Source organism: Botryllus schlosseri, chromosome 12 (assembly GCF_051294905.1).
Source record: "Botryllus schlosseri isolate E-star chromosome 12, Bs_hap1, whole genome shotgun sequence".
NCBI lineage: Eukaryota > Metazoa > Chordata > Ascidiacea > Stolidobranchia > Styelidae > Botryllus > Botryllus schlosseri.
The window spans coordinates 15,885,532-15,899,976 of record NC_137247.1 but is presented as its reverse complement, the minus strand read 5'-3'; the positions used below and the strand labels follow the sequence as shown (position 1 = coordinate 15,899,976).

At 38.6% G+C, this 14,445-nt stretch overlaps 3 protein-coding genes across 4 annotated transcripts in view; 2 read left to right on the top strand and 1 right to left on the bottom strand.

The window, feature by feature from the left end:
• Nucleotides 1-14,445, top strand: part of LOC145451713 (uncharacterized) — a 312,192-nt gene that overhangs the window by 131,305 nt on the left and 166,442 nt on the right. The gene's annotated exons all lie outside the window — the stretch shown is intronic.
• Nucleotides 1-14,445, bottom strand: part of LOC145451721 (uncharacterized) — a 118,572-nt gene that overhangs the window by 4,895 nt on the left and 99,232 nt on the right. The gene's annotated exons all lie outside the window — the stretch shown is intronic.
• On the top strand, nt 6,998-7,615 carry LOC145452679 (uncharacterized). The gene is made up of 3 exons (XM_080330849.1): nt 6,998-7,108; nt 7,177-7,293; nt 7,352-7,615. Exons 1-3 carry the CDS (start codon nt 7,058-7,060, stop codon nt 7,613-7,615), a joined length of 432 nt encoding a protein of 143 aa, XP_080186975.1. The 5' UTR covers nt 6,998-7,057.

The following is a 14,445-nucleotide window of genomic DNA, read 5'->3' as shown; positions in this document are numbered from 1 at the left end:
TAATGGTTTCGCATTGACGTTATCGCTTCTGTGAATAACTACGTTTTTTGTTTTTATTTTTCCATAAAACTCTCACCAGCGGTGTCAAACTCAACTTGCGTCGCGGGCCGGATTCGTCAAATGCTTCTAAAATGTTACCTCAAAATCCATGCCCATGTTTTCCCCCTTGAATATACCTTATTACCAAGCCTCATACACGTAATATTCTATTTCATTACATTACTATCAAAGGGCTCCATTCTTGCAACACCTTTGTTCGCGAACAATGGAATGGACAAACTAGGATGACTGGCCGGTTGAATACAGTTATACACCTTTGAAACAGTGGCTCTAGCCCTAGCGACGACAGAAGTTTGCGTATTTCTATGCAAGTGGACCTTAAATAAGGTGTGAAAGCAACCAAGATCTTATTATTTATGCTTCCTTTGTTATAGTCGTAATATGCTATTAGTTCTGGATAAGCGTTGTGAGGAATACAAAAGATTTAACTGTAAACGCGGACGTTGGAACCAAGATCTTATTATTATGCTTCCTTTGTTATAGTCGTAATATGGTATTAGTTCTGGATAAGCGCTGTGAGAAATACAAAAGATTCAACTGTAAACGCGGACGTTGGAATTTGGTTCATGAGGAGTAAATCGCGGTTCAGGTTTCCATGAAGGCAGGCCAGGGACCCTTTGGGCCAAAACTGATGCAGGAGTGTGACATCAAATATTTCAATGTAATTTGGAGATGTAATGTAATTTCAATGTAATTCTCCATGTAACCTGCGTATATAATGGTTTCGCATTGATTTTTCGCTTTTGTGGAGAATTACTTTTTGGTCCATTTTTTGCCAAACCTCTGACCTGAGTATGTACATATTTTCTTTGTCGAATTGATGTCAATGCCTGCGAATTGGTTCCTAATGGTGACTAGGGCTGGGCAAAATCGAGTACCTGAGTGATTCTATTGTGAATCACGTATTTTGCTTCGAGTCGAGTATTCGAGTATCACTGATTATGACGTAATAATAGTATGTAAGATGTCAAGGTTCAAATATGTACCTCGGTGCAGCTTTAAATTGTATTTCGTGGATGAATAGATGCAGGGCTCATATCAATTTGCTGTTGAGGTTGCATATTCTATTCTCTATTTTGACTGATCTCGGGCAAGTTTTTGTTGCCGTTGCATGCGCGGAAAGTTGCATTTGTTTATTTATTTTTGACAAAAGTTGCAAAAGTTGCACTAAAAGACCACATTTTGCAAGGTTGACTAACACAAAGGTCAATTTACCGGCTCAGCTCCCGAAATACCAGTACTTCGGCGCTGATTTACGGTGTTTCAGTCAAATGTGGCCGTGTATTTCACCAAAACCGAAAATACTTTCATGAAAAATCGAATAAGTTGCAAAACAGCTTACAACAGCATTCTACATATCTTACGAGTATTTAGGAAGCTGCCGGAAGCTGTAAAAAAAGTTGCAAAAGTTGAAAAAACTTGCCCTATTGATAACTATAGCCTGAGGCTATAGTTACATATACATAGTTTAGCAGATCTACGTATGCGTGAGCGATGCAATGCGTTTTTACATGTTCATTTAACTCTATATTCTTCCCTCGATTCAAAATAAATGGTGACTTTCAAACAGCTATCTAAATGCAATGGCGTAATTATGCTTCGCACTTCTAAAAATCAACTTGACTTGAATTGACTCGAGTCACCTTCAAGAATCGATTGACTGAACTTGACTTGACTCGAGTCAAAATGTGCCTCGAGATGACTCGAAGGTGATGCCTTGATCCCAACACTGGCCTGGGTCGAACGAATGATTAAGAAAGACTGCAAGTCCTAGTCCTTGAATACTTGAATGAGTGGATGTAGACTAGACATATGCTATTTGACTACTTCCTAAATTTTGTTTATAACCAATGTCTATTAGTAGTGAGAGTGTGTGCTTGTAATCAGTATGGAGTGTAATGAGAAAATTAGTGAGTAGTATTCCTGTATTAGTTGCTGACTCATACACAAGCGCTGCACTTCGATAGTTTTATCTACATTCTAATTATACAGAATTGGATACATGATATGTTTGAAAGATTCATACATATTAAGACAGGGATGTCAAACTCAGATTGCGTCGTGGGCCGCATTCCAGCCTTCAAATCGCTCGCGGGCCGGAACAGTCAACTGATTCCAAAATTTTAGCACGTGCACTTACTTTCCACTTGAATACTTTATTATTAAGCACATATAGGGTACGCGGATTATAGGGAATTAATTTTAGCAAGCCGCAACACTTTTTTTGGCGAACAATGGAATAGGCAAAATTATGGTGGTTGTGAGGTTGAATATACCAGTTAACAACCGATAAAACAGTGGCGCTGGCGAGTGGCGACGATATAAGTTTAGAATATTTCTGTACGTTCTTTGCTTCAATCGCAGGCCTAATCTATAGCGTTAGCCCAGCGTCCGCGTGGTGTGGAATAAAAGATATTAAACTGTGGACGCAGACCTGCGAATTTGGCTCATTTTATTACTAATAAATCACCAGTTAGGTTTCTGTATCAAGTCCTGGTACCTATTGGTTCGGAAGTGACACTGCAGTGCGGCCATAGATGTTTGAATTATTATTATTAATATATATTTCTGTAATATATATATCTTCCATGTAAACGGCATATAGCGGCTCCGCAATGCCGTTTTCGTGTCTGTGAATAGCAATTTTTTGGTCCATCTGTCCATGAAACTATGAACTCAGTGTGTACTTTTTGCCTGCTCGGAATCGGGAGTCAATGTCACCGACTTGAGTGGCAACTAGAGTGAAACAACAATGCCGTAGTCCGGTGGTTATAATGTGGCATATGAATGAATATCCTGGACATTTGTCGTCTTGATGGGATATTTAATGGAAGTATTTCCTGCAAAAATTCCTTAAATTTGCACCAAATGTGCTGCTGGGATAATGTAAGATTTTTTCAATCAACTCGGAATTGCTTCGCGATCCGGATGAAATCATCTGACTAGCCGTATGTTTGACACACCTGTATTAGGATATTAGATAGATTTAGAAAGGCATTCTTTCATGATAATTGCATAGTGAATAATTCGTGCTGTGCCACAATGAAACATGTAGCATGCCATCGTTAATCGTATGTTTGCATGTGTGTAATATGATAGTTATTTAACCGTCGCTGTGGCATATAATTTTCGAAGTAAATTGGTAATATTGAGTGAGTCGGAGTCGGAGTTCTCTTAAGGAAATAGTCAGAGTCGGAGCAGGGGTCAGTACATTTAAAGACTCGGTAGTCAGAGTCGGTATATTGAAAATGTGTGGAGTCGGAGTTGGAGTCGGTGGTAAAATTTACCGACCCCACAGCTCTGTTTACAACCAACCCACTCTTCGACAGTTTTCACATTGGTACCGCAAACGTATACTCCCAACACCATCTTGGGTTGTTCAGAATTGACCGACTTTCAAAAAGTCATGGTTTTCAGTCCGTTTCCCATGACTTATGCCTTAAAAACATATTCTAGCTACTTTTTTCTGTAACTTGACTCTTGCATCTGTATGCATGTTGAGCTGGAACAAAATCGGTTGAAAATGGGGGACTCCCCTCAAATTTGAGTCCCGTGACTGTTGTGCCCAAATGCCTTGGACAACTTTGCTATTATCGATCCGTCTGCAACAGTAATTAAAGGCAAAGTCGCAATTGGTCTTTGTTGATTCTGAATATGCTCCATATCAAGTTTGGTGACCGGATTTAGTTTTGATGCTGTCATCTAACACTGTACCAAGTTTCAAGGCTGTGACTTGGTTATTAGCGTAGTAATTTTGCTGTCGAAGTCGAGTATCTGGTAGATCAGCGCGCACCGATATATTGCCGACTTTGAAATAGGAATTACTATAATATTCATTGAGTGACAATCCAGAAACTTACTGCAAAGTTGAATAACACAATCCAGATACACCATACCGAATTTCGTCATCCATCTCGGTATGGAACACTTTTAAAATTCACATGTACCAATATCAAATTTGGCGAAAATGCGTTTATGCGGTATAGGCTCGATGCAAAATCAGAGCATGCAGACCCTGGATATTCGACTTTCATAACGTACTTACTACTGTTATTATTGAGTCACAGCCTTGGTGTTAGAGTCCTTCATCAACATATATAATACGAAATTTTTATTAGCGCGCTCCCTGACATACTCGACTTCGATAATGAAATTACCACCGTAATCATTGAGTCACAGCCTTGAAACTCGATACAGTGCTAGATGTCTCCATCAAGATATATAATACGAAGTTTTGTTATCCACCGCGGAATAAAACACATTCAAAACCTACATATAGCAGCTATGGCTTTTATGAAAAATCTGTCAAGCGGTAGGATAGATGCCAGATCAGATCAGCGCTCAACCTGATATAATCGACAAAATTACTATCGTAATCATCAAGTCACATCCTTCAAATTGGTTCAGTGTAAGATGCAATCATCTGACCTTCAGCCTACCGCATAACAGATTTTTCCATTCCATGATACTGTGAAAGTGTAAATAAATCGTTTGGTTTTCTAAATGACAATATCACTTGTAAAATCGATGCAAATATATCCAAAGGCTGCTTCCCACTTCACAAAATCAAAAATAAGTAGATTAGTCGCTTGGGTCAGACAGGTCAGACAAATTTTGAATAAAGAGTGCAAGTATAGTCCTAGTCCATAAATACTTGACTAAGTGCATGTGGACATATACTTTTTGACAACTCCTTAAATTTAGTTTTAGTAGTGAAAGAGTGTGTGCTTGTCATCAGTATATAGTGTGTATAGAGCTACACTTTTATTGTTTTCATCCACATTTTATATACAGAATGGGATGTATATCATGTGTGAATGAAACAACGATGTATAAACTTATAAGATATGGAAAAAGGAACGGCATTTCGAAATAAATACTTCCATTTCAATTGTGCAGTGAGTACTTCGAGATGTGAACACAATTAAATAATTTTACATGCCATCGTGAATAATATGTTTACATATGTTCAATTGGTATATGAAAGTCATTAAACCATCACCATGGCATTGAATTTTCGAAGTAAATCTGTAAAACTGTTGGAGAAGGAGTCGTAGTTCTTTGAGGAAAGTAGTCCGAGGCGGAGTCGGTGCGTTTAAAGACGTCGGTGTTTGAGTCGGTATATTGAGAATGTCTCGGGTCTGAGTTGGTGGTAAAATTTATCGACTCGATCCACATCCCTTGTCGGTACATCGCCGTGCTCGCTGACATAGTCGGTGGTCATTAGGGCTGTTCAAAAATAACCTTTTTTCCTGAATCTTGGTGATTACTTGATTAAATCGTTAGGTTGCCTTAAAAAACGACGCACACCAAATTTGAATTCATTCCAACCAATATTTGCGGATTTCGTAGAGTCTGAAAATTTTGAATTTGCCTAAAAATGCCAAAAATTTTTTTTTCAAATTTTTCCGCCAACCCCATGAAATTGTTGCGCTGTCTTCAAAATCGATGCAAAACAAATTTGACTCAATTCGAAGCCGTAGAAGTGGAGTTATATCAGTTTTCCTTTGACAATTCTGGGATTATCCTTGATTGGTGGATCATCCCAGAATTATCATCAAAAAACTTGAATAACTCCGCTTCTGCAGCTTGGAATTGAGTCAAATTTGTTTTCCATCGTTTGCCACCAATCAAGGATAATCCCAGAATTGTCAAAGAAAAACTGATATAACTCCACTTCTACGGCTTCGAATTGAGTCAAATTTGTTTTGCATCGTTTTTGAAGACAGCGCAACAATTTCATAAGGTTGGAAGGAAAATTTGGAAAAAAAATTTTTTGGCATTTTTAGGCAAATTCAAAATTTTCAGACTCTACGAAATCCGCAAATATTGGTTGGAATGAATTCAAATTTGGTGTGCGTCGTTTTTTTAAGGCAAACTAACGATTTAATCAAGTAATCGCCAAGATTCCGGAAAAAAGGTTATTTTTGAACAGCCCTAGTGGTCATGGTTAACACAAACAAATAATATTTTATCAAAGTAGTACAAGAAATATCATGATCATGAACTTCATTTTATTTTAAACTATCAATCCATATTGGGGCTATTCAGACATGATGCGAACGACTATCTCACCTCAAAGATTGATCTTGTGAGGACGCGTCTCGGTCTTGGCAGTATCCGTTGGCCATTGCACATCGAGGTAATTATTCATATCAGCTGAACCTCCATCGATGAAATGTTGTTGCCATTGCCGAAGCGGTTTCATCTAGTGGGGAATAGTGTTGTTGGGCACAGGCGAACAGTTTATTTTGAAACAGGTACAATACTTCGAAACTGGAATCAATTTCAGCATTTAAAATTGCTTCATCTCGAGTTCTTCCAAAATCACATATCAGATCGACGGCCGCTATTGGTGACCCCTAATATCATGCAAAATGAGCCAAGTTTGGTGTACAGACGTTAACCTTTCTCATAGTTATGGGAATGCACAGTGATTTGATATGAACTGATTCTTGTTGTATTCATTTCTTTATCACAATTTCATTCAATTAAGTTTTTGCAAATTCAGTCATTCTAATCTAATTGAGAAACGGTAGCTCTACATATAATTGGATAAAGCTGTGTAGTAGGCTTGTTCAAAATTAATTTTGTTTCCGAATTTCACTCGCTTACTGATAAAATTGTCAGGTTTCCTGAAAAAACGCCACACACCACATTTCAGTCAATTCCGACCAGTAAACACCGTGCAATCTGGAATTGTAATTTCCAACATTTTTGAATTTATAGTATTTACAGTGGCGAATTTCGATACTTCGGTACCTCGACAGCGAAGCAAAAGGATACAACTCAGCAAAGTCGTGAGCGTAAATATAGAAGAACGCGTTCAAGACCGGTTAATTGCTGGGATAGGTAAGTTAATCCATTTGAAATAATTCTCATTCTGGTGGGATCAACAAAGTTGCGCATCTTTTGACCTTGCCCTTGTCTGCGCAAATTTTAGTTCACGTGACTCCTTTCCAAACTGGCAGAATCGGATTCCGATTTACGAGAGAGAATGGAGAAAATGGAAGAAAATCGCAGGAAAGTGAAAAACGAAATATCGCAGGTCCGACCGCCCGTTATCTCACGAATGTATCTTCCTGTTTTCCAACTTCATCGACAAATCTTCTGCAGTTGATAGAATGCTTCATCTCGGAGCTGCAGTCGCGAAAGAAATGTCTGTTCGAGGAAGTAGACGCGTTAGTGGCCATGGAAAGCTACAACAAACACAAAGATCAGTTAACTATAAAAGTGAGTGAATCCGCGAGAAAACCATCGGTGGTGCCACAAAAATCAAAAACTTTTTCAGTTCACAAATGGCGACAAAAAATTTGTGCTTTCCGCAATACGCAATTTCGGTGTCGTTTCCCCACATCCGCAGTTCAAATCAGAAGATGACTTGTCCCAGGAAGGGGTACCGACTGGCACGACTGGCACCACTGGCGGCCTGCCGACATCAGGTTTGCTCGAATTTCGTTTTCGCATACTTGAATGGATTGTGTTCAGAATGGCAAGCATTGGGGAAGCACTTATGTTATATCCGGAATTGTTAATTAAATTCTACCGCGATTAGCTAATCCTTATGGTAGTAAGAAAATGTTTAGCTATCGTTATAACCGACCTCGTAGCATAAGGTATAATACCATTGTGCAGTTAGCAAATAATTCTTCATTGCGTATCATGCACGACACCACCATCATCAAAGGTGTTCAGTTCAATACCGAACTACTCAACCATAGAACAGCCCTTCTCTAAAAATGTCGATATGTTTTTGTGTTATTTTCATTCTTTGAAATCATTTTAGATTTTGAATGTATTTTGGAAGTAGACATACGGTAATAGTTATTAGTAATTGATTACATTCGAAAAAAATTCCGAAGTAACCATAATCGATTATTTCACATATGTAATCGATTTCTTTGTAAAATTACGATTACTTTTTATTTCTACACGGACTAAATATTGCACAGCCTGAAGAATCTGAACAAGAAATAGTGCGCTATTTTTATCAGGTTATTGGTAGCAGAAACTTCGGGTCGAGTACACGTCATTGTGTTGACCAGAGTTGGATCAATTGTAATTTGTAATGTAATGTAATGTAATAATTACATTTTTCAATGTAATTGGAATGTAATTGTAATTGAAGCATTTTTATTTTGTGTAATTGTAATTGTAATTGTAATTTGACAAAAATTTTGATCAATTACAATTTCAATTACATTAAATTGCTATTGAGACCTGACAAGCACATCATAAAATAATTGACTTATAATGCATTCTCTTTAAATGTCGACAAGGAATTTGGTGGATCCATTCGCGGAAGCCCTTGACTGCGCCCTTGCGGGCGAAGTTTTTTATTTTTACCGCTATGCTGGCCTCGGCTGCCATTTGTATACAATTTTTAGATTACTAACCAACGGATTGATTCGCAACACGTGACTCACGATTGAATACGCCGAGAAGCGAACTGCTGAGCCGGCTAAAAGCAGCAGAATTGATAGTCCCATAGCTGGTGATCCAAGCGTCGAAATTTGATATGTATGGTCCTAATCGAAAGCTAGTGCCGCACTGATTCCGCAATAAAAGTATATTTCCAGGCAATGGTACCATCTCAAAATAGTCGTGAAAGTCTGGGAATCGGCATTGTTCTGAACAATCGCTGGGCGTAATTGGTCATTGTTGTGGTCATGCTGCTGCGGCGCTCTCATTTTTCACAGTCGGCCTTAAACGGCTATTTTGGAGCAGTTACATTGCCCTGACGAGAATTTAATTTGTATTTTCGGAATTAGTGCATCAACAGCTTACGATAGAGACCAGATGCATCAAATTTGGATGCTTGGATCGCCAGCTCTAGGACTACAAAGTTTGCTGCTTTTAGCCGGCTCTGCAGTACGTTTGTCGGTGCATTCATCCGTGACTCACATCTTGCGCATCTATCCGTGGGTTGGCAATCTACAATACGATTTCAGATCACGATGCTGCGTCGTTACTTCGTCTGGCTAACTAACCAGACCACTGGATATTATATAACGTCTTATCTGACAAAGCACGGTTTTGTTTTTACTCCTCATCCTAATTCCTACGTCCCTCGATAAAAATAATATTATTTCTTTAATTATATACTATATACGCAAATCCAACACGTGCATATATTATAATACTTTTTTCAACGACATACTGCACCTTATCCTTAATCCTAACCCATATGAAAATTAGGTAAATAACATTTTACATTTCCAATAACGTGAGCCATAATTACCGAGCATACAAAACACGCTTATATTACGTCACAATGACATCTTACATAGCATACTATGTACGCACATAAACGCATTCATTACTATACAATCTGAACTTAATTACGACGCTACGGTTGTCAAGGAGCACGGTTGAATTTATGATTATTCAATTACATGTTCAACAGCAGCAATTGTAATTGTAATTGTAATGTTATTGAAGCAGGCAAGGAGTAATTGTAATTGTAATTGTAATTTGATATTTTTAGCATGGAGTAATTGTAATTGTAATGTAATTGAAACATGCATGAAAGTAATTGTAATTGTAATTGTAATTGAACTGAAATAATGTAATTGATCCAACTCTGGTGTTGACTACTCGGTTTCCAGTTGAAGTCTTGTTACATCCACTTTTATAACTCTGTTTGGTGATATCGAAAGGTTTGCTGATTAATATACTAATTTTCCTCTGTTTTCACAGGTTCTGGTCGCATTTTCCAATAGGCCTATCAGTACCAATAGACGAAATCCCAATAGTGTGGTTACTTTACTATTCTTTGAAATTACAATGAAATGTTGGTCTTGGTCGTCCAAGTGTCGAGCCATATAACTTGGTTCGGGTCATGCGCAATGACTCGAGTCCAAGTCGAGTCAATCTCGAGTCATTTCCTAAATTGGGAAAATAACTCGAGTCCAAGTCGAGTCATCAAAAAATCGGTACTCGAGTCGATTCATGGCTCGAGTCATTACAACCCTGGTTTAAATCAATCAAATAAAGCAGTGCAAATGATTATTTGGAGTGTATTGAGTTACTCTCGACCGTTGGAGGTTACATGAAGAATAGAATAGTTACATCAAAATATAATTCAAACATCCGTGATCTCAGTGCTGTATCACATATGATCCGAAGGTTCCTGGCCTCATGAGAAACCCCTACCGGTGTCACGATTTCATGATGATGAACCAAATTTCAAAATCTGCGTTACGGCTGAGTTGAATCTCTTGTATTCCTAAAAACGCAAGGCTGAAGCACGACTAATGAGCGCATAGAAATATGCCAACTTATATCGTTTGTAAAGCCATTGTTTTGGTGGTTCATAGCGAATCATCGTATTTTTGCTCATTCCGATGATTGCCAAAAACTGAGTTGCTAGAAGTGAACCCTGCGAAAATTTTTAAATTTTTTTCAGGTTTTCTCTAATAAATCAAAAATTTTAATTGGATCTGCGTAGTCTTATACTTGTTAGAACGGAATCAAATTTGGCGTGTAGCGTTTTTAGGATAACCTGGCAATTTAATCAGTGAATTGCTGGAATACAGAAGAAAATTTATTTTTGAACAGTTCTAATGCTCAATGAAGTGTATAAATTCATTCGCAATGACAGCGTTTTAGCATTTCAAAAAAAAAAAAAAAAAACAGACGCCAATGCGTTTTATATACTCAAATCACAGGCAAACAACCCTTTCTTGTGGGAGTATGACCAAACTCTGGCATGCAACTCCGCAATAGGTCAGCACCTTCTTACGCATCCAGAGTGTGCAAAATCCTACAATGATACCTGATTTTCAATTTTTGCTCATGGAAATTTTCTTTTCCATCTAAAAATTCTCAAAATCCTCATAAAACTTGAGAAACCGATTCTCGATTCAACAAATTCGACAAAAGGACCGTCTCTATTCTCGCGGCGTAATCCATCAGTGTTGTGTCTTTGGCTCTTCGCTCGCGTGCTTAAAGTGGAGACCACACGTATAATATTCCCTCGTGGCGCCAACTTCTTTTCATACTTTGCTCCACTACCGTGCTAGTGAGCGGTAGTAAGGAACGCGAGTGAAGTGTTGGTGACTGGTTTATTGGCAATTAGGTACACTAGGTAACCAAAATTTTTCCTCTGAAAATAACAGAGGTGGACACAAGTTTTGTCGATTCAGATCAGACAATTGTTTTTGAATAACATTTAGTTGCTGAATTGAAAAATACCCTCATTTTTTCCATCACATCAACTTTTTGAGTGATGTAGGCAATAGGCACCTATCACATGGTCTCATAAACCACATAAAACACCACAAAATTCTTCAATTACGGTATTGTATAAAACGCTTTAAGAACAACTAGCAAACAGAAGTAACCCAATGGTCTTCAAATAAACATTTTTTCTGCGGTATTTGGTTGGTTTAAAGCAGGGGTCACCAACCTCTTTGAAACCAAGGCTACTTCTTAATACTGACTAATGCGACTGAATAACAGTTACTCCCATTTTAGACCTTGCAAAAATCAATAAAAAAGATATCGCACCTCTGTCACATAAACCCATAGTCCTGGACTTCATATTCGAACGATATAGGGATGCCACTGAAATATACACTGACGGCTCTAAATCAGCAGAGGGAGCCGGTTTTGCCTTTACCATCCCGTCGCTGATGATAAACTTTTCCCATTCGTGTTCCACCCTTAAGTCAATCTTCTCCATAGAAGCACAAGCCATTCTCCTCGCTCTAAAATGGATCTGTCAGAATGGTTCATACCAACAAACATATCTGATTTTCTCGGACAGTCTGAGCGTGCTATCCGCTATGACCAACCTGCAGGCACAGCAAACGCAGAATGTTATATTTGAATGTGGTCGCTTGCTGAATCAAGTGGTTCAGAAAGGCGCCATTGTTGTCCTGGCCTGGGTACCAGGACATGCTGATATCGTTGGTAATGAATTAGCTGATAAATTGGCTTGGCAAGCTGCCAGGACCGTATCGAAAATACCCATTCTCAGACGCTTCCAGACAAAATTAGCCACGCTGAGGCGAAAGCCAAAGTACGTCAATACTGTAGAGCGACCTGGAACGCCGAAGATCAACGAAATGAGCGAGGAGGTCACTATCGAAATTTCCATAGATCATTGACTGATGGCCACTTTCCATCGTTGCATCGACACAGGCTTTACGAACGAATAATATTTCGGCTTCGTTCAGGCCATTGCCGCCTGAAAGCGCATTTATATAAAATTAGATGTAGCGACACTGACCTATGCGACCATTGTACAGTACCTGAAACAGTCGAGCATTTTTTGCTGCACTGCAATCGATATGATTTTCATCGGAACTGTTTAATCGACAGGGCGCGCGAGCTCAAAATCACTGCAACACTCGAAAATCTACTGATCATCCCCGAAATGATATCCCATGTTGCAGAATTTGTTATATCTTGCGGTACTTACTTGTAAATCGGTTATTGCCCATATTTTGGTAAATCGCTCATTCTAGTCCGTGACGCACCTGGCCTTACAGGCGAAAAGCGTCACTCATCTTTTCATCAATAATAATGATAATAAAACAGTTACTCCCGCCGTTTGATTTATTCACTTAGACAGAGCATCGAGCAGGGTTTCACCACGTACCGAGAACAGATAACTCTCATTCACTCATTCAAACCAGCATCCCGGGCTCAGTTAGGTTACCACACCGCCCGCCAGGTTACCACACTTCCCGCCGAAGTGTCAATCTCCGCGTCGAGACTAGGGAATATAAACTAGATTTCCGTTAAGCCTCCGCATGGGCAAAGATGAGTAACGCCCCGATCGAAAACTGCGTCGTATGTTCATTAGGGTCTACTGACCTATGTTCAACTGCTGCTTATATGATACCCTTCCCCGATTCGGCTTTCAAATCTCTCATTTGAATATTTTCTGCGACAGCGAGCGACTCATTAGGTTCTCGTGGGCGGCCGATTATCTCAAACTACCGGTCAATATCTATCCTGTCGCCGTTTGGAATTAATTTCGAAAAAACCACTATTTCGAAGACTAAATGATTTCCTATGCCGCAGAAAATTGCTGAATAACTGCCAATTCGGATTTCGACGGACCCTTAAGCAGTTATTCATATGACCTCAAAATGCCAACTCTAGCAATCACCAGAGCCAAAGTTAGAGATGGCTCAATAGCCGTGTCATTTGTACCAAAATCCATTTCTGTATACAATAGATTGCAAAAGAATTGCTAGTGTGGCATCATATTTACAGACAATGTCCTCGTCCTTTATTTCAAAAGCTGCCAACAGGCGCAAAATATTGTTCGGATTTTGGCCATGAAAATATGGTAAACATAATTTACATTTGCCTGCAGTTAATATTTGTACCTAATGCATGATGGTGGTTAGATATTTGATATAAATTTTAAATAAAAGTTGAGGGTTTGCAAGGAAGGAGGGGGCTTGAAGGACCAGGAGTCTGCAAAGTCGAAAAAGGTTGAAAACCACTTTGTTATATTATGTCGAATGACAATGTCAGGTGAAAATATAAATTTCAGTATCAATATTTTCAGAATTTCAGAATTATGTAGTATCTTTATTTGGTTGCTAGTAGATTTTTAGTATTGATAAGCTTGCGTTCATTGTTTCATCGTGATCACGAATACGATAGTAGTAGGATGGGATTCGTTTGTTACCGTCCAATCAGAGAGCGCCACGTCATCATAATTGCCACGCCCATTTTCATGACGTAAGGGTACACTCATCTGCTACGTCATCTGTGCCACATCATCAAGCGCCACGCCTATAGTGCCACATCATCCATCCATTGCTATGTCATTGCTGCATTGATTGCCGCATCTTGATACTTTTCTCAGATATTGTATTATGTGTATTTAGGACTAATATCATCCGTCCATATTTTTTAAACTTTATTTTATGTGTACAAGTTACGGTTTCTGCAGTTTCCACATTTTACGACTTATGATTGCCGCGTCAAATCTTACCTTGGCTAGAATCGACGGATTTTCTATTATGTGTATTTAGGACTATGTATTTAAATTCCTATTCAGATTATACATAAATGCGAAAACTATGATGTCTATGCAAGGCTATATTCTCCGGATAATATTATTAATATCAAAATTCTACACATCATCACTAATTACTTAATATAAAATGCGATTTTGAGCGCTGCGACTTGATAATATGAATCCCTACTCTTCTGATGCATGATTTTTTGTGATAAGGACCTAGGTAACATTCAGAGTCTGCAACGATTGTTTGGATATACATTATAGCAATACCCCACTAAACTATAGGCGGTTATATTACTCTATTGGTCAGAGATAACTCATCCGTCCATATTTTTAAACTTGATTTTATGTATACAAGTTACGGTCTCTGCAGCCTCCACATTTTACGACTT

Bases quoted from the DNA above. Each gene is read 5' to 3' on its own strand.
- LOC145452679 (XM_080330849.1), top strand. From the start codon at position 7,058: ATGGAGAAAATGGAAGAAAATCGCAGGAAAGTGAAAAACGAAATATCG. The intron at 7,109-7,176 runs GTCCGACCGCCC...AATCTTCTGCAG, and splicing joins TGAAAAACGAAATATCGCAG to TTGATAGAATGCTTCATCTC. The intron at 7,294-7,351 runs GTGAGTGAATCC...AAACTTTTTCAG, and splicing joins AAGATCAGTTAACTATAAAA to TTCACAAATGGCGACAAAAA.